This window comes from Mytilus trossulus, chromosome 2 (assembly GCF_036588685.1).
Source record: "Mytilus trossulus isolate FHL-02 chromosome 2, PNRI_Mtr1.1.1.hap1, whole genome shotgun sequence".
NCBI classification, from domain to species: Eukaryota; Metazoa; Mollusca; class Bivalvia; order Mytilida; family Mytilidae; genus Mytilus; species Mytilus trossulus.
Genome location: NC_086374.1, coordinates 92,943,014 through 92,966,989, shown reverse-complemented (window position 1 = coordinate 92,966,989; position 23,976 = coordinate 92,943,014). Strand labels below are relative to the sequence as shown.

Sequence of the window (23,976 nt, the reverse complement as noted above, 5' to 3'; positions counted from 1 at the left end):
AGTGAACAAAGTTAAGTTTTGGTGGTCAAGTCTATATCTCAGCAATAAGCAATAGGTCTAGTATATTGGCGAATGGAAGGACTGTAAGGTGTACATGTCCAACTGGCAGGTGTCATCTGACCTTCAAACTCTATAAGCAATAGTCAACTACATTTGTTGTATGGAAGAATTGTTAGCTGTACCTGCCTGTCTGGCATGGTTCATCTGACCTTGACCTCATTTTCATGGTTCATTGGTCTATGTTTAGTTTTCTTGGTTAATGTTAAGTTTTTATTACAGTTGTAATGATAAGCTAGCTTTATATTTAGGACTATCAACATAATATCAATGATTAGTAAAGAAAGCGAGACATTTCAGCGTGTGCACTCTTGTCCCTGCTGTTCCTAATTAGAAGTTGTGGTGTTAAATTGTTTGGAAACAGTGCAGGGGGTCTCTTCCTATATGAAGGTACATGAATATACATAATGAAATGTGCCGCTGGAATGGGTCCCTTTTTTATACGTCACATATATCTATGCGGTGCGATTTTATCCAGGACGTATATCATGTATATCAATAGGTAGGTATTGACCAATTGTGATATCAATTGGTCATAATTTTTCAGTTTGTTGTGCAACAATCTTCACTGCATTTCCCAAACTCTCCAATGTCATTAAAACTTTCAAATCTGCTGAAACTTATAATGTGACACAAGTTTAGCTATTGTTTGAATTTTATTACACTGTAACAATTAATAATCTTTACCCACTTGAGTATAGTATAATAAAATCCACATAACAAACCTTTTGCACTTATTGTGTAACACATCCATCTATTTGCACTAATTGTGTTGCATTTTTTGTTTAGGCATAAAGGTATTATTTGAGCTGATAAATATATGAATGTGTATAAAGGATTTCGACGTGAAATATATGTAACGGTAGGGATTTCACAATTGTTCAATATATGAATGGGGGTGTTTTTTTTAATCCCAGCTGCACTACTGTACCCAAAATCCCATGTTGAGGACCCCCTCCCTCAATTTTGTCCGGTAATGCATCTCTTTTGCACTTGTACATGTAATTCGGTATGTATCCTGCAATTAGCCAACTATTGTACAAATAACAGGTATACAAATAAAAAAAATAATAATAATAAACAGCACTTGTACATTTATCTGTATTAGATGCCAATTAATGAAGGAGTAATGGTTTAAGAACTGATAAAAATTAAATTGCATTTATATATAATATAGTCATTGTAACTGTATCAATTTGAACTTTGAAAATATGAATAAAATTTATTGATTGTAAAGAAATTTAGTAATATGAACCAACTATTGTAGATATAGACATGATTGATAGTCCTTTAAGCATGTTAAAAAACAGCTGGTAATGCATTTTCTAATTCTACTATTACATCAGATATGGTTTTATATTAAGAGTATAAAATAAAATAAGCCTCTCTCGTTAATGTTAATCTCATTAAGTTGAATGATTACTTTTGCTACTACAGCATTTCTATGTTTTCTAGATGTATGTGATAAATTTAATGAGTGGTTAGGGGTTTAGTTATTAAGAGTGAAATATGAACTATAGCTTTTATACACTTATAAATGTGTTGTATTTAGATCTATGAAATCTAGGATAGGATAGAAAATTAGGAATAAATATTGACCATGTTTACTTTACTCTTGCAACAAAATGTTTGTATGCCCCACCTACGACAGTAGAGGGGCATTATGTTTTCTGGTCTGTTAGTTCATCCGTCTGTTTGTCTGTCCGTTCTTCCCCCTTCAGGTTAAAGTTTTTATGTTCCCTATGACATGATAATAAGTCCTAATTTTAATGCCAAATTAGAGTTTTTACCCTAATTTCATGGTCCACTGAACAGAGAAAATGATAGTGCGAGTGGGGCATCCGTGTACTTGGAACACATTCTTGTTTACATAGCCATAGGAAATATAAAAAATATATATCGTGGTATTATAAAGAAGTACAACAAATCTGAAATCTTTCAGTTTGTTATGTGAAAAAGCAATGATTCGAGAAGTTCATTTATAACATATATAAATGCATTGTTTATACATACCTATAGTTGCATAAATCAGAGTCATTTTCATATTTATATTTCTTTCCCATTCTTTCATCCAAGCCTATATGTAAAAAGCTTTAGTGTTTTTATTTTCATGGCTTAATAATAGTACTTTAAAAAAGAACAATATTCCCATATTCTAATTTTAGATTCACATTGAATCTTTTGATATATTTCTTGTAAAGCTCAAGGTACATGATGTCAAAAATGAAAATTGAAATTCTTGTTCAGTCAAATGTTTTATAAAGCTCTGTTCTTGGATAGATAGATAGAACCATAATGTAGCATCAAGTTTTACAGAAATAAGAATGACATGAATTCATAGTGATGTCAATTATTTTTTGTAGGTTTTGTATGGGGTAACCCCAACAGATTGCTGCATCCTACAGATTCTTCAGGACTTATATGTGGCTATGATGAAGAGTAGGTCCAAATCATGTGATGAATAGTACAATTGATGAGGGGGGATGGAGGGATCCTGATCTTGAAATCCTGGGCTTAAACACATGAAATCCTGAGGTCCCAAAATTAAAAAAAAAAAACCCAACAAAATCCTGAAATTTAAAAAAGAAATCCCTGATCCCAAAAGGGTAAATCTCGAAATCATGAGCTTAAAAACGCCCGATTCTGATGTCCTGAAAAAGGTTCTGCCCCCCTCATTGATAGACTCATTTAAAGTTTTAATGTATTTGTTGTTTCATTATTATTCATTTGTAACTCTTTTTCATGAGTATAACCAGTAGGTAAATCAAGAAGTTTACTATTCATCAAGATACGAACCATGAAATAATGCCCTACGGTTATGAAAATTTGGAGTACAATTATTGTGCTTCGACTCAGAACTCTTCCAATCAAAATACTGAATTTTCCTTATTCTGAAATCAGTGATATTGTTTGCCTTAAATTACTGGAGAATAAAGGCTTTTTCCCCTGGAGAAGAATCCCAATTTGAAAAAAAAATGGCTTAAAATTATTCCCAAACAGTGCAGTTTCAGTATACGTAGTAAAAGAGGAACGAAAGATACCAAAGGGACAGCGCCATGGCCAAAAACGAAACAGACAAACAGAAAAACAACAGTACACATGACACTACACAGAAAACCAAAGAATAAACAACACGAACCCCAGCAAAAACTAGGGGTGATCTCAGGTGCTCCAGCAGAATAAGCAGATCCTGCTCCACATGTGGCACCCGTCGTGTTGTATTGTGCATGAATACAAACTGAAAAACACTCATTTTTACATTTTTCATGCCTTAAATGAGTTTATGTGCAGATTTGAGGGTCTATATGTGCATTATCACTGATTATAAGGGGTCTTATTTCAAAGCAGGGTTTTACTCTTGAAATGGGGTCTGAAAATTGAAGTTTAAGTAAAATTCATGGTTTATTATAAATTGCCCAATTTGATAAAAATGAGGCATATTTTCTCAATAAAAAGGGTAGAGGAAATTTTGAAAAAAGCCAACAATATCACTGTGAAAATATACACATCATGAATGTTTATACCAAAAGAAATATTAATTGAATCCCTGCCTTTGTTCCTGTTATGAAAGCTCCTACAAATAAAGGAGTAGGTTCAGTAAGACTCCTTTTTGGTCCCAAAATATAGCAGTTTTAGAAAATTGTGAAAATGTAATCCACAAGCTATATTTGTGAAAGTAAAATGCTTCTGCTACATAAACATGAGATATTTTTGACAATATAATTCCCAGTTTCTGTCTTAAATGAAAGTGGCCTCATTTGTGTTCATTCATTATATTGAAATGTTAGTTGTATCTGATGATAATACAAAACATATATAAAGGTTGAGGATGAACACGGATGCGGCCACTTTCATTTTTGACAAAAACCATCTGAAAAGTGAAGTTTTTTGGGGATAATTGATAGATCTTTCATATATAAGCTTGAATCAGAGCATTTTTAATGACTAAATCAGTTAAAATCTTTCACCTTAACTAATCGCATCAATTGAAATAGACACTTAAGTGTTTACAAATTGTCCAAAATATTCGATAGATGAACCTGAAATTTGAGGCCAAAATCGGCTCTTACCGGACCTACTCCTTTAATTAAGAAATAATTCATGGGGGCTTGAATATATCGTGATTTTACCACGGGTTGGCCCTTTATGACAAATATTTTACCTTGAGCGATAGCGAGGGGTAAAATATCGGCATAAAGGGACAACCCGTGGTAAAATCTAGATATATTCAAGCCCCCATGAATTATTTCGATTCTGATATGACAAATACGGCATTTTTTTTGGATCGAAGCGCTCTAGGTGGAGGCAAATATTTGCTGTTCCCATAAATTTACGCACTTTTAGATTGGCGTAAAAGAACAGAGCAAACTGAATTAGACGAGTGACAAGCCTAAACTATTGTAAATAACGTATTTAGATAGATTCGGATGAATTTTAATGATAATTTACTTATATGTTTTATTTGTATAAAAAAATGGCGTATACAACAATTGAGAATCGTTTGTTTACGTTTCAATGTTGTGATGATTTTCGGTTTCACAAGCGTGTATTTTCCCGTAAAATGCTTATATTCTGACGTCATCGTATTATGACGTCGGGTATCTCATTCATAAACAAACATATAACGTGGGAGTGCAATCGGAACAGCATAATCAATATATTCATATTTTACCACGGGTGTGTACTCAAAGCGTTTGAAGGACGTCATGTTAGAATTCCCAACAATATACATATATTTTATATTTATATATGATTATTTAAATGTGTTAATTGTTTGTCCTTGAATAATTTGACTTTGATTGTAGGTCTTCTATTATTTATTAAGAAATTGACTCATACATGGCATACTCAGTTTTATATTTATGACAAATATATGCTGACTTTAAGAGGTCTTATTATATTGCATTGTTGGGTTTTTGTTTCATTGTTTAGATAAAAATAATAATGAAGACTGAAGTATAAAGATTATTTTTATTCTGTAAGCAATTGAGTTTTGTTGTTTATGAGATATTCAACTCTTTATTTGTAAAAATTGATATATATTTTCCAGGGTTAAAGAAAGGCCATATTTAGTATACTTTGACATTTCAAAATGTGCTCAATTGGGCCCAGCTGCAGTAGCATTGGGCTGTCCAACACCTCAGGTGAGTCATTTAGATACTTTTAAAGTGGTTTACATTGATGGGGTTAAAATTTGACCATTTCGAGTGCTCATGCAATTTTCCTGAGTACTGTTTGAAGTGCTGATTTTTATGCCCCACTGAGGGACATAATGTTTTTTAGTCTATGCTTTTTTCCATCCATCTGATTTTCTGTCTATCCCACATCAGATTAGAGTTTTGGTCAAGGCAGTTTTTGATGAATCAACTTGAAACTTAGAACACATTTTACCTTTGATATAAGCTTCCTAATTTCAATGCCAAATTAAAGTATTGATCCCCAATTTCACAGTCCACTGAACATAGAAAATGGTAGTGCCAGTGGGGCATTCTTTAACTATGGACACATACTTGTTTCTTGACTGTTTTTTTTTTTTTTAATCTTCAACCATCTCTTATTCCTTATTAGACACTCTATTAAATCATACCATTTTTCTTTTTGGACAAAACTTATTTTTTTATACGTCCCTTTAAGGGACATATTATGTCCGTCTTTCCCTCCGTTGAACAATAACTCAAAAATTTGTTACTATTATATTTACCTGTTCTACCTTTATTAGATAGTTATCTTTTGGCAATCATACCACATCTTCTATATCTACGATATAATCCTTGTATATGTACTGCCTAAGATAAAAACTTTCATCTTAGATTTTAGACATTTTGATATTTCAGTTGAACAAATGTTGAATTGCTACTTTCTTCAATGTGGGAAACAAGAAACTTAGTAAATATGATTATGTACATTCTAGTGAAAAATAAGGGTATGGCATAGTTTACACTTAGAATGCAGTGGAGTGCGTAATTATGTATAATGTGGAGGGGGGGGGGGGGAAATTATGTAATATTATGGAGAATTTTCTATTGCCAGTTTTCACGAATAATTAATACTTAAAAATTCCAAAATATCATAACATGTAGGAATTAATAGAATATAGATAAATAGAAAATTCTGAAATAATCTTATAAATATTTCAATCAACTAATGGGAAATATTTCTGATATACATGCATTAATTAACTTATTTTAAATGTGAATGTACTGTAAGTTCAAATAATATTTATCTGCCAACTGGGGATTATTAACACTATTTGTGGAAGATATATGAAATAAATAAATTGATAAAACTATTTCAGCTGATACTTATCAAGAACTAAAAGCTTATTATTAGATTTGTTGATTTCTGCTGATATTTCATACCAATTTTAGATGTGGTTATGAATAATGAAAATAAACCCATTACGACAGTAGATTTGTCTTTCTGAAAATGGAAAGATGAGTTGGATTTAACAATACTGTCAATAATGACAATTATTATTTGTAAATAATATATGTAACTGATAAATCTACTATGTAATCTTTTTAAAATACATTCACTTTAGAATTTTATTAATGAATGTACAAATAGACCACTTTCGAGTTCATCCGTCACCGGCAAAAACTCGTCAATTATGCACGCCTTTATGACGTCATTTACCAGATAGAGGGGCTCGCCTGTATCCCTGCACTATTTACGTTCATCAAGCGTCTTAGTGATAGTTTTTGTGCAGGATAAACTAGAAATAATGGTTGCTCTGTAGGTACTTACTGACAATTCCCTAATGACAGCAGTGTTGATTGTCTATTTTCAGAATTCAATTTGCCGAATAATTCGTACAACAGGGTTTCCCCTGGGTCAATTATTTTTTTCGCCACCTCTTTTGCCAAAACAATATATTGTTCGCCACTTTATTATTTTTTTCGCCAAATATATTTTTCCTTTAAAATTTTCTTATTTTCCAGCACTCCCAACCCCCCTCCCCCATAAATAAGAAGTGTTTTTTTACAACAAAACGAAGAATCTTATTACTTGGAATTGATCCCTCGTGTAAAGTGTAGTCATTACATTGAAGGGTTACTCTCATGCCAACCTTTTAAATATATTTCTTCATAACGATAGTTTTCTTTTCTAGACCATCGTAAATAAGTAAAACTATATGCTTGAAACACCAGTGTTACTGAAACGACTTTGAAGTACCCACTCAAATCAATGATCTATATGAAAGTTAAATGATAAAGTTTTAAATCAGGGACCTTTCTAGCTTTTGAACATTTTTCGTCATAACAATAATTTTCTTTTCAAAAGAAGGAGAGGAAGCGTAAATTTTGCTTCAAACACTTGCTTCACAAAGCGGTAAATAAATCCCTTTTGAGACATATGACAGAAGCCCATATCATTTTGTCATATCATACAATCAACACCTTTATTAATAAGTCCTTTGATGTCGATAGCTATAAATGCAATCAGATGATTGTTGATTTTCTGTCAAAATCTTAACGAGTTCAAGGTGAATTCCGAGTATTGTCTGATGGGTAAAGTCAGAGAAACACGAAAAAAGTAAACAAACAAGATGGCTGAAAATAAATCGTTATATATATTTCTTTCGCCAATGACGAATTTTAATCGCCACAATTATAATTTTTTCGCAAATTGCGAAAATGGCGACCGCCATAATATTTATAATATAATTATAATTTTCCAACCACTCGCTCAACCTTGTAAGGAAGTGACGACGCCCCTAAACGCACAGATGACTGCGATAAAGGCGCGTATAATTGACGAGTTTTTTCCGGTGACGGATGAACTCGAAAGTTGTCTATTAATTTTAATTTCTATGTATGTGACAGAATTTTGTTGAATTATTTTTAAAGATTTGAAAAACATGTACTCATGAGATATATAAAATACCATACCAAAGCAAAACATTTTTCAGAAAATATATAGTGATATTTCATTTTGAAATTGTGTTAAGGGAAAACAAATACCTCTAATGTTAAATTGAATTAAGTTTTTCTGGTGTAAAAAAGAAAATTTCAAGAGGGCATTTTTATTCTTGTGGTATGATTGCCAATGAGACAACTGTCTACAAGAGACCAAAATGACAGAAATTAAAACAAATATAGGTCACCATATGACCTTAAACAATGAGCAAATCCATACTGCATGTAGTCAACCATAAAAGGCACTGAAATTACTTTCAAAAGTTCATATAACATGATGCTCTTCAGTATACATGGTATACACAAAAAAAAAATTATATACATGTATTTACTATGTAAAATAAAATCTTTACATGTATATTTATATGGCTTATGCAATATTCAAATTTTGTGGGTTTTTTTTTTAATTTTATAACAGGTGTGTCGGGAATCTTGCACTTCTGAGTATTATGTTTACTTAGAATCAGTTGCCAAGGCTAAAACAGGTGTACTGAACCCGACTGACATAGAGAAAATGGTGTGTAAAGATAACATCAATATAACAGCAACAACATCAGCGGTATGTAGACTATTTCACAAAGAAGATAAAAACCTAATAGTACCACTAGTAACAACTTGGTCTGCACCAATAGCACTTCCTGAAAGTCTTTGCACATGGAGAATTTGACTCTGAAATTTTAGTTTTGATGAAGTTTTCTGAGACCCTTATGGTATTAGAAACAAACTTATAAATGCAGTATGATGCAATGGGTTAAAGGAAAGTACTGTGTTAATTCTGAGTACTGTGGATTGATTATTATTTGTTGGCTACCAAGTTTCTTGGGTACAAGTGAACCACAAATTTTAATGTATAACGAATTAAAATTGCAATGGCTTTGTGTGCACAGATTGACAAAACCACCAAATCAAATATCCATGAATATGCAAGTTTTCCTCAATCCACAAAATTTGATACCCACGAAAATAAATGAATCTACAGTAATAGTAGATTGTTACTTTCAAACTTCATGTAAACCACTTATAGGTTCTTGAATGAATGAATGTTGAAATTGAAATTTGGAATATTTGCTCAAGAGTTCTTCCATCATATAGTTGTCTGAATCTAGAGGGAAACTACTCTGCTGTCCAAAGGTCCTTTTTAGCTCACCTGGCCCGAAGGGCCAAGTGAGCTTTTCCCATCACTTGGCGTCCGGCGTCCGGCGTCGTCGTCCGTCGTCCGTCGTCGTCGTCCGTCGTCGTTAGCTTTTAGAAAAATCTTCTCCTCTGAAACTACTGGGCCAAATCAAACCAAACTTGGCCACAATCATCATTGGGGTATCTAGTTTAAAAAATGTGTGGTGTGACCCGGTCAACCAACCAAGATGGCCGCCACGGCTAAAAATAGAACATAGGGGTAAAATGCAGTTTTTGGCTTATAACTCAAAAACCAAAGCATTTAGAGCAAATCTGACATGGGGTATAAATGTTTATCAGGTCAAGATCTATCTGCCCTGAAATTTTCAGATGAATCGGTCTATCGGTTGTTGGGTTGCTGCCCCTGAATTGGTAATTTTGAAGAAATTTTGCTGTTTTTGGTTATTATCTTGAATATTATTAAAGTTAGAGATAAACTGTAAACAGCAATAATGTTCAGCAAAGTAAGATCTACAAATAAGTCAACATGACCAAAATGGTCAGTTGACCCGTTTAGGAGTTATTGCCCTTTAAAGTCAATTTTTAACCATTTTTCGTTAATTAAAGTAATCTTTTACAAAAATCTTCTCCTCTGAAACTACTTGGCCAAATTAATCCAAACTTGGCCACAATCATCTTTGGGGTATCTAGTTTAAAAAATGTGTGGCGTGACCTGGTCAACCAACTAAGATGGCCGCCACGGCTAAAAATAGAACAGAGTGGTAAAATGCAGTTTTTGGCTTATAACTCAAAAACCAAAGCATTTTGAGGAAATCTGACATGATATAAAAATGTTTATCAGGTCAAGATTTATCTGCCCTGAAATTTTCAGATGAATCGGTCAATCGGTTGTTGGGTTGCTGCCCCTGAATTGGTAATTTTGAGGAAATTTTGCTGTTTTTGGTTATTATCTTGAATATTATTATAGATAAAGATAAATTATAAACAGCAATAATGTTCAGCAAAGTAAGATCTACAAATAAGTCAATATGACCAAAATGGTCAGTTGACCCCTTTAGGAGTTATTGCCCTTTATAGTCAATCTTTAACCATTTTTCATAAATCTAAGTAATCTTTTACAAAATCTCCACTGAAACTACTAGGCCACAATCATCTTTGGGGTATCTAGTTTGAAAAATGTGTCCGATGACCTGGCCATTCAACCAAGATGGCCGCCACGGCTAAAAATAGAACATAGGGGTAAAATGCAGTTTTTTGCTTATAACTATGAAACCAAAGCATCTAGAGCAAATCTGACAAGAAGTTAAATTGTTAATCAAGTCAATATCTATCTGCCCTGAATTTTTCAGATGAATTGGACAACTGGTTGTTGGGTTGCTGCCCTCCAATTGGTAATTTTTAAAGAAATTTTGCCGTTTTTGGTTATCTTGAATACTATTATAGATAGCGATAGACTGTAAACAGCAATAATGTTCAGCAAAGTAAGATCTACAAATAAGTCAACATGACCTAAATGGTCAATTGACCCCTTAAGGAGTTATTGCCCTTTATAGTCAATTTTTAACAATTTTCATTAATTTGGTAAATTTATGTAAGTTTTTACCAAATATAGTTCTCTGTTACTAATGGTCAAAGTTCATGATAGATATAATTGTAAGAAGCAAAATCGTTCAGTAAAGTAAGAACTTCAAACACATCACCATCACCAAAATACAATTATTGTGTCCTTTGTTTAATATGCACATAGACCAAGGTGAGCGACACAGGCTCTTTAGAGCCTCTAGTTAGGATTTGCTAAGAAAATTCTTCTTGGTTTTAAAAAGTTGCATGATAGCCAATGAGACAACAGTGCAAAACAACTGTTAGGCGAGATCTTTATTAAAGTTAAATTGTTTTCAGACAGTATATATATGTTACAATGTCTTGTTAAATTTGTACTTGATCCAAAAAACATATTTGTGAAAAAAATAATTTTTCTAATTTCAGCAAGAAATCCAGAAGTATGTTTCTGATAATGATTGTGCTGCATATTATCTAGAGACTACAGATAGTAAGTTCTTGGAATAAAACTCAGCTGTGTACTGTCAGTTACTGCAAATTCAGAATTAATGTGTGCATTTCAAGGGAAATCTAGTGAAAAAAATATTACCTCCCCTTTTAAACAATGAAAACTAGATCTTCTCAATGTTTGCCACAATTTAGAACAAAACATCAATGATTTCATTGTCCTCCCAAAGGAACAAACAGTCTTTGGATGCTTGGAGTAAAATGGTAGAAAATTGTGCTATGCAAATAAATTCCCGTGAGAACCAACTCCAACTTGTGACATTTTTCTCAGGAACTACAGCACAAGGATTTCTGAAATTTGGTTTTAGGGTTTATTTAAGGCAGCTATACCGTGTGATGCGTTTTAAGATTCACCACTCAACAATTTCCTGTTACCGAAGATCAGGAAATTTTTTCATCTAATTTCGGTCATTTTAAGATAACTTAAAAGTTGGTGCCCTTTAAAGAGCAATTAAGGGAAATCAACACTTCGCACCCCAATATCAGGTCACTGACACACCATGTCACTAATAATATACTGTAAAATCAGAAATTATTGCTTGCATGCATTTATAATTGCATTTTTCGAAGCGAGGACAAAAATTTAACAACTAATTTAAATTTCAGGAAAATCTGCATACAGATATGCGTATTAGATATCAGAATACAATAGATATAGGAAGATGTGGTGTGAGTGCCAATGAGACAACTCTCCATCCAAATAACAATTTAAAAATTAAACCATTATAAGTTAAAGTACGGCCTTCAACACGGAGCCTTGGCTCACACCGAACAACAAGCTATAAAGGGCCCCAAAATTACTAGTGTAAAACCATTCAAACGGGAAAACCAACGGTCTAATCTATATAAACAAAACGAGAAACGAGAAACACATATATTACATAAACAAACGACAACTACTGTACATCAGATTCCTGACTAAGGACAGGTGCAAACATTTGCAGCGGGATTAAACGTTTTAATGGGCCCAAACCTTCTCCCTTTTTCTGAAACAATAGCATAACATCACAACATATAAAAACATACGATAAAATATCAATTAGCAGACTTAACTCAATCAAAAAACGTATGATTACACAAAAAAACAAGTTCAATACACACCCAGTCCCATTATTCACATGAATAAAAACCTTGCAATAACTTTAAATTTGCAGTATGAATGATTTTTGTCTCGCCTTGACAGAGTCAAAAAGCGAGACATAGTTATGTTTCTGGCGTCGGCGACAGCGTCTGCGACAGCGACGGCGATGGCATCAACAATGTATTACTGTAAATTCAGAAATTATTGCGAGGTTTTTATTATTGCGAATAATGCGAATGAGTTGTAAACGCAATAATTAAAACTCGCATTTTGTAATATTTTAACTGAATTAAGCATGACTTTTCTCAAAATCGTAAAAATTGAAATCACATTCAAGTGTAAAATGACAAAATCGCAATAATAAATGCACCCAATAGTTTCTGAATTTACAGTAGTTTGTGATTAGCTCAGTTTTATGGGGAACCACTAGTGGTATGTCAATGATAATTGGTATGCAGATGTATTACCATTGCCACATATCTCATTGCCATGGAGTTTATTTGGCTCCGCCCCCTCAGTCATGGTCTATTGACTTTGAATGGTTTGCTTACCTTACATGTATTAGTTTGTGATTAGCTCAGTTTTTGGAGATCTACTTGTGGTACGTCAATGATAATTAGTATGCAGATGTATAACCATTGCCACATCTCATTGCCATGGAGATTTTTTGGCTCCGCCCCCTCAGTCATGGTCTATTGACTTTGAATGGTTTGCTTACTTTACATGGATTTCTTTGTGATTAGGTCAGTTTATGGAGATCCACTTGTGGTACATCAATGATAATTGGTATGCAGATGTATTAGCATTGTCACATCTCATTGCCATGGAGATTATTTGGTTCCGCCCCCTCAGTCATGGTCTATTCACTTTGATTGGTTTGCTTACATTACATTTATTAGTTTGTGATTAGGTCAATTTATGGGGATCCACTTGTGGTAGGTCATTGATATTTGGTTTGCAATTGTATTAGCATTAATTGGCACAATTCATTGTCAAAATTACAAAAAGGCGAGACATATCTCTGTGATAACAGTTTATTTTTTGTAGTTGTTGGTCGCTGTATACCATCAATATTTAAAACTATTTTGGAGACAGCAACAGATGCCATAACATATAAGGATGGTTCAAATAAAACTTATAACCTGACAGACACTGATAATACCCTGATAACAGGAAGTGTCATCAGCAAAGGGTCAAGGTAGGTAACTTATAACCTGACAGACACTGATAATACCCTGATAACAGGAAGTGTCATCAGCAAAGGGTCAAGGTAGGTAACTTATAACCTGACAGACACTGATAATACCCTGATAACAGGAAGTGTCATCAGCAAAGGGTCAAGGTAGGTAACTTATAACCTGACAGACACTGATAATACCCTGATAACAGGAAGTGTCATCAGCAAAGGGTCAAGGTAGGTAACTTATAACCTGACAGACACTGATAATACCCTGATAACAGGAAGTGTCATCAGCAAAGGGTCAAGGTAGGTAACTTATAACCTGACAGACACTGATAATACCCTGATAACAGGAAGTGTCATCAGCAAAGGGTTAAGGTAGGTAACTTATAACCTGACAGACACTGATAATAACCTGATAACAGGAAGTGTCATCAGTGAAGGATCAAGGTCAGTATTAAATAAATGAAATTTTATACTGTGGATTCAATATTATTTTTGGGATACAAATTTTGGGTGTTTTGCATTTTCAACGATTTTTTTACATGTCAGTTACAGGTAATTTTTATTCATCATTTCTCATCATAGAGTATCTATTGTATAGACCTCTTTCATTAGCCAGTTGTACAAATGTTATGAATTGTCAATCAATTGGGATAACCATTTACCAATGTCATTCAATTGTCTTTGAACTATGTGCCCTGCTCAACAGACAAGTATGCATTACTTGTTCAAAGTCAATATGCATAACCTCGGCCACAAAGGAAAGTTGTTTTTGATGTCAGAGATCGCAAATTATTTTGACATCTCTTCATAACACTGTTCATCTTTCAAAGGTAAGAGGGCATGAACTATAGTAACATAGTTTCCTTTTTTACATCCGTGTAAAGTATATAACCTATAAAAGTATTTTCGGACAGCACTTTAAAGTTCAATCTATAAATATTGCAGACATATCATTGCAAAAACATTCAAGATTAAGGTGTGTAGAAAGAATAAGTATCATACTTTTTTGCTATCATTTGCACTGACTTTCTGATATGAATGGCCAGTATTTAACTCACCTATGTAATACTGTAAATGCAATAAGGCAAAAACAAAATCAGTGCAAATGAAAAAATGAAAATGGCGCAAATGGAAGAATGGATATTTTAAAATTGGTCCAAATGTGATATTCCCACTTTTTGTTACTTAAACACAAACTGTGAATTTAAAATTCATCTTTCCTCTCACAATGTGTTTAAATAAAAAAAAATTAAAAAGTAGATTTTTTTTTCAATACAATATAAACGATCTTACACTAGGATATTTTTATCGATTTAAACTAGACCGGTTCACTTTAAGCTGGGGTCACACATTCACGATTTTTACTACCGTTCTTGATAGGACCATTCCCGATTAAAATTTATTAAAAGTCTGATCAAGATCCTGTGAATCGTGGATGGAAATTCAAACTTAAATTAAAATTTGTAAAAAAAATAATTTGATCACGACAACAATCAGATAGTATTCAGGAAGCACCGATATTCAACCGTTTCTAAGCGAATTAGTCCCGATAACACCGTTCTGAATCCGCTTCTAATCCGATTTGTATTTTTCGCCAGGTAAAATTCGACCGAGTCTGTCACGACTGCGTCCCGACTCTACCGAATGTTATCCGACTGAGATCAGACAGTGACCGGACAGTGAACCGACGCTGACGGAAGTTATCCGTTCGAAAACTGTCGGCATATTCGGGATGATCAAGTACTGTCGGAACGTAATCCTATCATAGTCCGCTCTATCGCATTGCAAACGGCTTTGTCTGGTCTCAGTCGTATTGTATTCTGTAATTGTCGGGACTCTGACGTGGGTATCATTGACGAATTTCGTATTAATAACGGGACTGTTTCGGAACGGTTTCGGCAAAAAACGGTTCGCAATCGACAAGATCTGGATGCAATCTGGACTCAATCGGCAGAAAAACAACTATGAAAAATTACTCCGGATCATTCCCGTTCCAAAGGACACCGTCCAGAATACACAAGACATTGTTCGGAATTCGATCCGATACAGCAGAATCTGTCACGACATAGCCACGATTGTAATCCGACTAGACAAAATCGGCTGAGTTGCCCCGAATGTTACGGGACGCACCTAACTGTCGGGATGCTTTGCCGAACTATTCGGACCCTTCCCGATCCGTAGGAATCTGTTACGAACTAAAACGAATGCGTTCAGACAATGATAGGACATTCCAGATAATTGAGGATACTAATCCGACTTTTTCACTTTTCGTGTCGTATTGCTGTCTGATCTCAATCGGGAGCAATAATCGGCAATGTGTGAACCCCGCATTAGATTGGTTTACGGGCTAATGTGAACGCATTGAATCGATCTTCAATCGGTCTAAACTAAAACACAAAAAGAGGAAGTTAAGTTTGAATCGATCTAAAGTAAACCGATCTAACTTTAGATGTGAACGCAGAGATCGGTTTAAACTAGTACGATTGAATCGAAAATAACGTATGCGTATGTATAGTGGCAAATCTATCTCAGAGGTCAGTTATTTAACCCATATTTCTCTGTTAAAAGACCTTTAAAACAAACTGTAAACATGTTGTCTTCGCCATAGCATAGATCTGTGTCTGTTTTTCTAATGTTGATTTTTTTCTTTGCAGAAACAACAGTATTTGCGCCGTCATGTTGTAACTCCGTTGCTACAGTTATTTTTTCAAAATTATAGAAAACTGCTATACCACAAGTATCAAAATTTTATCTTGTGATTCAAGATAGAGAAACAATAAGTTTCTCCAATTTTTTTCCCCAAGTGTGTGTATCAGTGTATTAACTCAAGAATTTGATAAATCAGTTCTTTTTATACACATTGTTTACAGTTTTACGGGCAAAAAGGTTAGATCGATTGCGCTTTTAATTGTAGTGTGAACGCAGTGGTTCAGATTAGACCGATTGAGATCGATATGATTAAAGATAATATGAACGCTAACTGGTTTTATTTAGATCGATTCAAATTAGATCAATAAAACAAAAATGCTAGTGTGAACAGGGTCTAATACACTTTTTTTCTGATTTCAGCGTTTTAGCTTTGTTTTATTCAGCATCACAGGAGGCAGAAATGATTTTTAAAGATGTAATTTCAGCATGGCATCTCATCATCATGTAAGAATTTTATTGCAATATAATTACATTATATGTATTTTTCATTATAATACGTGATTCTGATTGGCTACCCTGCAATCTCACGTTATTCCTTAAGCAACTTCATTACACAATATAATTTATCATTTATGATGACACGAGGTCCCACAATAAAGTGCATAGGTAAATTAAATAAAAACTTGATAAAAATCCTGTTTTCATGATCCTAGCTAAGAAATGTAATTATAAGTATGGAATGCTTCTTTTTGTAACTTCATAGGGCTGTAAAAGCGTTGACAGTGCGCACAGTTTAAGAATGCAGTGCTTCCGCCCTTCATACAAAATATACTTTGGTCAATGCCTTTTCACCACAATGAAGTTAGGAAAAAAAGCATTCAATTCTTAAATGTTTGACCTCTACAAAATATTAGAATCATACTGCATTATTTGCAGGTTTGTATTTGAAATTGTACACGGCTTATTGCAGTTTTTTGCAATGAAAAAAAAGATTATGAACCAGATTTACTTAAATAGATGATTTTCTCATAATTACTTTGTATTTGCAATTTTGTAAAATTTGGCAAAGTGAAAACCAACTCTGTTACAGGCTCCATTCCCTGTCAATGTGAAACCTTGTGGTTCTAGAAACATGTTTTGATGTACATAAGCTATTAATTATTTTCAGTCATAAACCCCATAATTCCCAATTTGATTCCTACCATAAATGTATTGTTCATTTACAAATTCAAAACTATTATCAGATCACAATACATTAAGCATGTGATGCTTACTTTGTATAAATCATTTGACCTTTTACTACAGAGTTGTTTCCCTTTCAAAACAAATTTTCCTATAATTTTGAAACAAAATCAGTAATTTGTTTGATGATATAGGGTTATTGCATGAATATTGGGGAATATTGTCCCGAGTAGAATTTTTTATTGCACGAGCTTGCGAGTGCAATATATGTTCTATGAGGGACAATAGTCCCCAATATTCATGCAATAACCCTTTTATTGTATAGCAATATAATATTGGAAAGCAAAAATTTGTTTAAGCTAAGATTAGAACATTGATGACGTCATGAATTTTGAAGATTTATTGCACTAGTGCAATATTAGAATTTATTGCACACTAACTTTTGGTTACATTCTGTTGGAAATATTATATTGCTATACAATAATATAGGGTTATTGCATAAATATTGGGGAATATTGTCCCGAGTAGAATTTTATATTGCACAAGCTTGTGAGTGCAATATATGTTCCCTTTATTGTATACATAGCAATATAATATTTGAAAGTAAAAATTGGTTTAAACTAAGATTTTGTCGTTGATGACGTCAAGAATTTTGAAGATTTATTGCGCTAGTGTAATATTGGAATTTATTGCACGCTAACTTTTGGTTACTTTCTGTTGGAAATATTATATTGCTATGCATAAGAATATGTTACGGTGGATTCATTATTATTCTATGGATATCAATTTTTATGGGTTTCGTGGATACAGGTTAACCACAAAAAAAAGATGTTCAATGAATAACAATTTTTTATATGCTTGTATGCAGACTTCAGCAAAACCATGAAAATATCCAGGAACATGTAATTTTTCAGTAATCCACAAAAATTGGTACCCATGAAAATCAATGAATCCACAGTAGTACACATTAAGACAGCTGAATTTAAAGAACATCTGGTCAAAATATAAATATAGAATTGAATTAAGCATTATAGGCCCGAGAACACAGTTATTTCGTAGTACATTTCTTTTAGACAATAAATTCAAATTAAAAAAATTGCAATTGCTCTTTCTCAAAAAGATTTTTACAGTGTAGTGTACTACCAGTGAGACAAATAATATCAAAATTATACCAGCTCTAACTCAAAATATTGACAATTATGTGTTAAGGGGTGTAAAATTCAGTTTGACAGCTTCAGACGTGATAAAATTTGACCTTTTAGAACTGGACCAATTGACTTCTTAACATAAAGATTCAGCACCCAAATTTTTTAAACATGTAATTACATCCCCCTTCTTAATATTTCATGCATTTAATATCAAGAAATAAATTGGGAAAGTGTATCAAATAAAACATGCAAGTTATACACTGTTTACACTAGGAACTATATTCGTAGACAACGAAAACCAAAGGACTATAACTGTGTCCTTGGACCATTATTTCTTAATATTTATTAGTAATATTCGGCTGATGAAAAATTGGATACTAAAAGTTACATATATTTTGACATTTTAGTTATTTTAGAACCTTTAATTTTCTATGTAATTTTAGATTCCTGGTAATTGCCATGGTAGCATGTTTTATTTGGATTGTTATTATGCGATGGATTACAGGGTTTATGGTGTGGTTCAGTATTTTTGCAGTTTTAGGAGTCATGGGTTTTGGTAAGAATATATTTTCTACAATTTTTTTGGGGCTTATAAATAGCTTATAAGTTATTAGACATTTTACAATGTACTTTATGTACCTTTTTAAAGTAAATTTCAATTATTTCAGAAAAGATATCACTTATTATATTATTTAAGGAACGTAATTCTTCTAGTACATGTGTTTGCAATGAATAATTAGCAACTAAACATATCTTGTTGGATTTAGTAACATTTCCAGAATTCCCTTTTTGTTTTGCAAAATTTAACTAAAAGAATAAAGTCTTCATTTTATTCAAAAGATACATGTAGAATACTTTCAATTAATTTTAGCTTTTATTGTTTGAAATATCAAAAGCAGAATATAATTTAAAATCATGAGAATTATTGTTGTTTTGATTTACCGTTATTCATTTCCAAACTCAACATTGATACCTAAGTTAATAGACCACTTTCGAGTTCATCCATCACCAGAAAAAAACTAGTTAATTATGCACGCCTTTGTGACGTCATTTCCAGATAGAGGGGGTTGTCTGTATCCCTGCAATATTAACGTTCATCAAGCTTCTTAGTGATCGTCATTGTGCAGGATAAACTAGAAGTAATAGGCGTTTTGTAAGTACTTAATCACAATTCCCGAATAACAGCTGTGTTGATTAACAATTATGAGAATTCAATTTGCTGCACAATTCGTACAATATAGATCTGTAGTTTTTCCAACCACTTTCTTAACATTGGAAAGGAAGTGACGACGCACCTAAACGCACAAATGATGTTCACTAAAACTAGAGTTTTTGACGGAAATGCATCGAAAGTTATCTATTAATGCAGGATAAAATGAATACATTTGTAATTACTCAAATATTTTCAGGTTGTTACTATAGTTACTCCCAGTATTATGATTTGAAGAACTCCAACTCAACATCAGAATTTGGTATTGCTCAAGCTTTTGCTCTCAATTTTTCATACTACCTGACACTAAAAGAGACATGGCTTGCATTTGGTAAGTAAATATTGTAATGAAAAATTGTCTCATAGTTTACCATATTTTTCAGGTATGTTACCTGAGTATCGTGGTTTGAATAGATAGCTCTAACTATATATTCCTCTTTAAATATGAAGTAAACAAATTGGTCTACTCACAACTCTGACATTGCTGTAATTGTAAGAAGTTGATATTGCTTTCTGTCATGTTACTGTTTGATAATGATATACAATTATAGCCCGTTGAAAAGGTGAATATCTAAAATTGTCAACACAAGAAGGTTATTTCAATGAGGGCGTAGCCTAAAGTGAAATAACTTTTAAGGGTTGACAATTTTGGATATTCATCTCTTCTAAGGGGCCACAATTATTTTATTGTACCAAACTAACAGTGGAAATGCCTTTCGAACACTTTCTATATATTTTTTAAACTTTACATAACAAAGTCAAATACATTTATGTTCTAGAATAACTAGAAAGTACAACAAAGGTAGAATCTTTTTGTAAAATATTGATGGCCCTGAAAAGGACCGTTACTCTATAAGAGATGGCACTCTATTCATGTCCAATGCCTTATTAAAGTTATTTTCTTGTCTATCGGTAGGCTTCAAGCTATCTGGTGTGAAGTGAACGCTGCCATTTGTTTATTTACGTCTGTGACGTCATTTTCATGGGAGATAACTCAAGTACAAATCAACAATCTCATGAGATTATTCACTGCTGGTGGAAATTTTGAGGGTTATTCTTCCTTCCTTCAATTGAATGAAAAACAACTGAATTATTCCAGGTCACGTGATAATGTTTCACCCAACAGAATTGTTTAAAATATATGTACGGTATAATAATTTGTGATATTTACCCTGATTTTACTGTCTTTATTATTCTATTTTCAGGTTGTACAACAGCCACTTTCCTGATCATATTTTTATTGATTTTGATATTTTTGTGTCACAGAATTTGCATTGCTATTAAGCTTATAGAAGAGGGAAGCAAGTAAGTTGTTCAATTGTAAAGGAAAGGGGATGGGTCTGGTAATTGAATAATTTTTTTCAAAACAATATTATCGACTTTTTGTATCAATTAAAAAAAAAGTTTGGTCATGATTTTTATCTCAACAGGAAATCCTTTGATAGAATAATTTAAAATTCTTGCCTAATTATATACCTTATTAGACAGTCAGAATATAACATGTATAGGTAAAGGTGTCAGACCACCAATTAAAAATCCCTATCTGTTCAACCAAATTTTGCAATTTTCACAGCTTTCTAAATATTTTACCTTAAGTTTAACTTCATAGAAACCAGGTATATCCTGAATTGTTCATGAATCAGCATTCTACAGGCCAATTTTTACCATACCTTTAAAGCCTTCTAACAAATTAACTGACCTTTAAACAGAGATACTAAAAAAAAACATCTGGTTTTCTGGAAATCTAAAATTAGTATTCTATGGAGCGCATTAATCCTCAAATTTTTAATGCAAACTCATAGACAAGTAAATTTTAGCTCAAAATGATCTAGATATATGACTTTTTCACCAAAAGTTTCATTTCTGCATATTTGTTGGTTAGTTTAAGTAAACAAGGACATCAAAAGCACTATTTTGTGTCAGAGTAGGGCTATTTTTACATACGTTCTAAATTGGAGTGAGTAATTGGTGGTCTGACACCTAAAATGGCAACGATTGTAAACAAAAAGTTAGTACTTTTGAAATGTAACAATCAATTTGAACTTTTTGTCGAGCCTTTGACTTAAGTCGAAAAAGCGAGACTAAGCGATCCTACATTCCGTTGGCGGCGGCGTCAACAAATATTCACTCTGTGGTTAAAGTTTTTGAAATTTTAATAACTTTCTTAAACTATACTGGATTTCTACCAAACTTTGACAGAAGCTTGTTTATGATCATAAGATAGTCTCCAGAAGAAATTTGTAAAAATAAAATTCCATTTCTTCCGTATTTTACTATAAATGGACTTAGTTTTTTTCTGGGGGGGAAACAAAACATTCACTCTGTGGTTAAAGTTTTTAGAATTTTAATAACTTTCTTAAACTATCCTGGGTTTGTACCAAACTTGGACAGAAGCTTGTTTATGATCATAAGATAGTATCCAGAAGTAAATTTTGTAGATAAATAAATCCATTTTTTCCATATTTTACTTTTAAATGGACTTAGTTTTTCTTCGGGGAACCATTACATTCACTCTGTGGTTAAAGTTTTTTAAATTTTAATAACTTTCTTAAACTATCCTGGGTTTGTACCAAACATGGACAGAAGCTTATTTATGATCATAAGATTGTATCCAGAAGTAAAGTTTGTAAAAAAATTACTCCGTTTTTTCTGTAAATTTCTTTTAAATGGACTTAGATTTTCTTACAATAATAAAATAGTAACAAGAGGAATATTTTTATTGATTTTTTTCCTCATTGTTGTTGAACCTGCGATTTACAGCAAAAATAGGCGAAACACTGGGTTCCGCGGAACCCTTACAAATTTTTCCTGAATGAGCCCAAAATTTTACATAATTGGTATATTTAATATTGTTTACCATATGATGTTTTTTTTATGTATATATCATTTCAGAGCTATTGGAAACATGATCTTTACTCTGTTCTGGCCAATTATTCCATTCCTGATGCAGATAATAATGATATCTTATATGGCTGTGACAGCAGTGTATCCTTCAAAACATATTTTTTGTCAAAATTGTTTTTACCTCATTAATTGGTTATTGCTTTTTCACATCTTTTCATTTTTGATTTTTCACTAGTGGACACTGTATGGTAACCAGTGTGGCTGTTTAAAAATGATACAAAAGATTTTCCTGGTGTCATTCAGTTGATGAAACAAAAATATTTTCAAAACAAGTATACATAGACAACATTCTGATGTGTGCATTTACCCTTTTACATTGTCTTTGTATACAAAAAGCACATCCAGTACAAATACAAAATTTCAATCCTTGTATCTAAGATAAGTTAATTGCACAATTTTTATGTAATTGTATCACAGTCAGAACCAATTGAACTTCAATGTCCTTTTTGCCAATTGACCGTTGATCAAACAGTGCAACTAATTCATGAAAAATAAAACACAATTTGGTCAATTAGCAAGTCAATGTACCGTTGATCAAACAGTGCAACTAATTCATGAAAAATAGAACACAATTTGGTCAATTATTTATCAGTTGATAGAAATAAAAATAAAATTTCGAAATTTCCATGTTCGTACAATATGCATTTAAAAATGATAAAGCTTATAGAAAAGCTGCATTGCACACTACAAGTTGAGTGGATATTGTTCTTTTCAACTGCAAACCATCTGTGGCCCTCACTTTGATCCACAGTTTTGTAGGAATTTTGAATATCAAAAGCTTTAATTATTTTTCCGAGGTGTCATATGTGAAATTGCATGTTGAAAGAATTTATATAGCATTTCAACTTCATAGAAATAAAAGAGTTTAAACAGTGGACTGTCTTCAAACTTTAAATGAAAGAAGAAAATGGGTTTATGTCAAGGAAACGGACCACTAATGACATAAACATCAAAAAACATTTACAGTGTATTAACATTCTTTAACAACAGTATCTGTTTTATATGTCAGGCTCTAAATGATCCATGTCTAAAATGGTTGTGGATGAATTCACAGAATAAACAGAAAAAAAACTGCCTCAAATATCAAATCTTTGAAATGACTTAAAACATTAAGATATTTCATAAGACAACACTAAGGAGAATCTAGAATGAGAACATAACATAAGTGAGGGACTAATTATACCCCGTTGTTTTTAGATATCTCTGCCCTCTTTCCATATACAAGATGGTTAATGATGATTGCCAATGAGACAATTCTCAACAAGAGACCAAGTGACACAGAAATAAACAACTATAGCAATACCCATACAACATAGTCAGCTATAAAATAATCCTGATCAGTGGACTAACGAAAAGAGCATACCTAAGTTTCAGAACAGAAAAAACTCTAAAAAAAACATTTTTAAACAATATTTTGTACATGTAATAATTTGTATTTT

At 32.7% G+C, this 23,976-nt stretch overlaps 1 protein-coding gene across 1 annotated transcript in view; it reads left to right on the top strand.

The window, feature by feature from the left end:
* Positions 1 to 23,976, top strand: part of LOC134708381 (choline transporter-like protein 2) — a 45,617-nt gene that overhangs the window by 9,819 nt on the left and 11,822 nt on the right. Inside the window, exons 4-13 of the mRNA XM_063568868.1 lie at positions 2,421 to 2,496; positions 5,108 to 5,201; positions 8,395 to 8,535; positions 11,097 to 11,160; positions 13,306 to 13,456; positions 16,514 to 16,597; positions 18,867 to 18,979; positions 19,833 to 19,964; positions 20,839 to 20,938; positions 22,526 to 22,618. Coding sequence (XP_063424938.1) covers positions 2,421 to 2,496; positions 5,108 to 5,201; positions 8,395 to 8,535; positions 11,097 to 11,160; positions 13,306 to 13,456; positions 16,514 to 16,597; positions 18,867 to 18,979; positions 19,833 to 19,964; positions 20,839 to 20,938; positions 22,526 to 22,618 — 1,048 coding nt within the window. The remainder of the gene's footprint in view (positions 1 to 2,420; positions 2,497 to 5,107; positions 5,202 to 8,394; positions 8,536 to 11,096; positions 11,161 to 13,305; positions 13,457 to 16,513; positions 16,598 to 18,866; positions 18,980 to 19,832; positions 19,965 to 20,838; positions 20,939 to 22,525; positions 22,619 to 23,976) is intronic.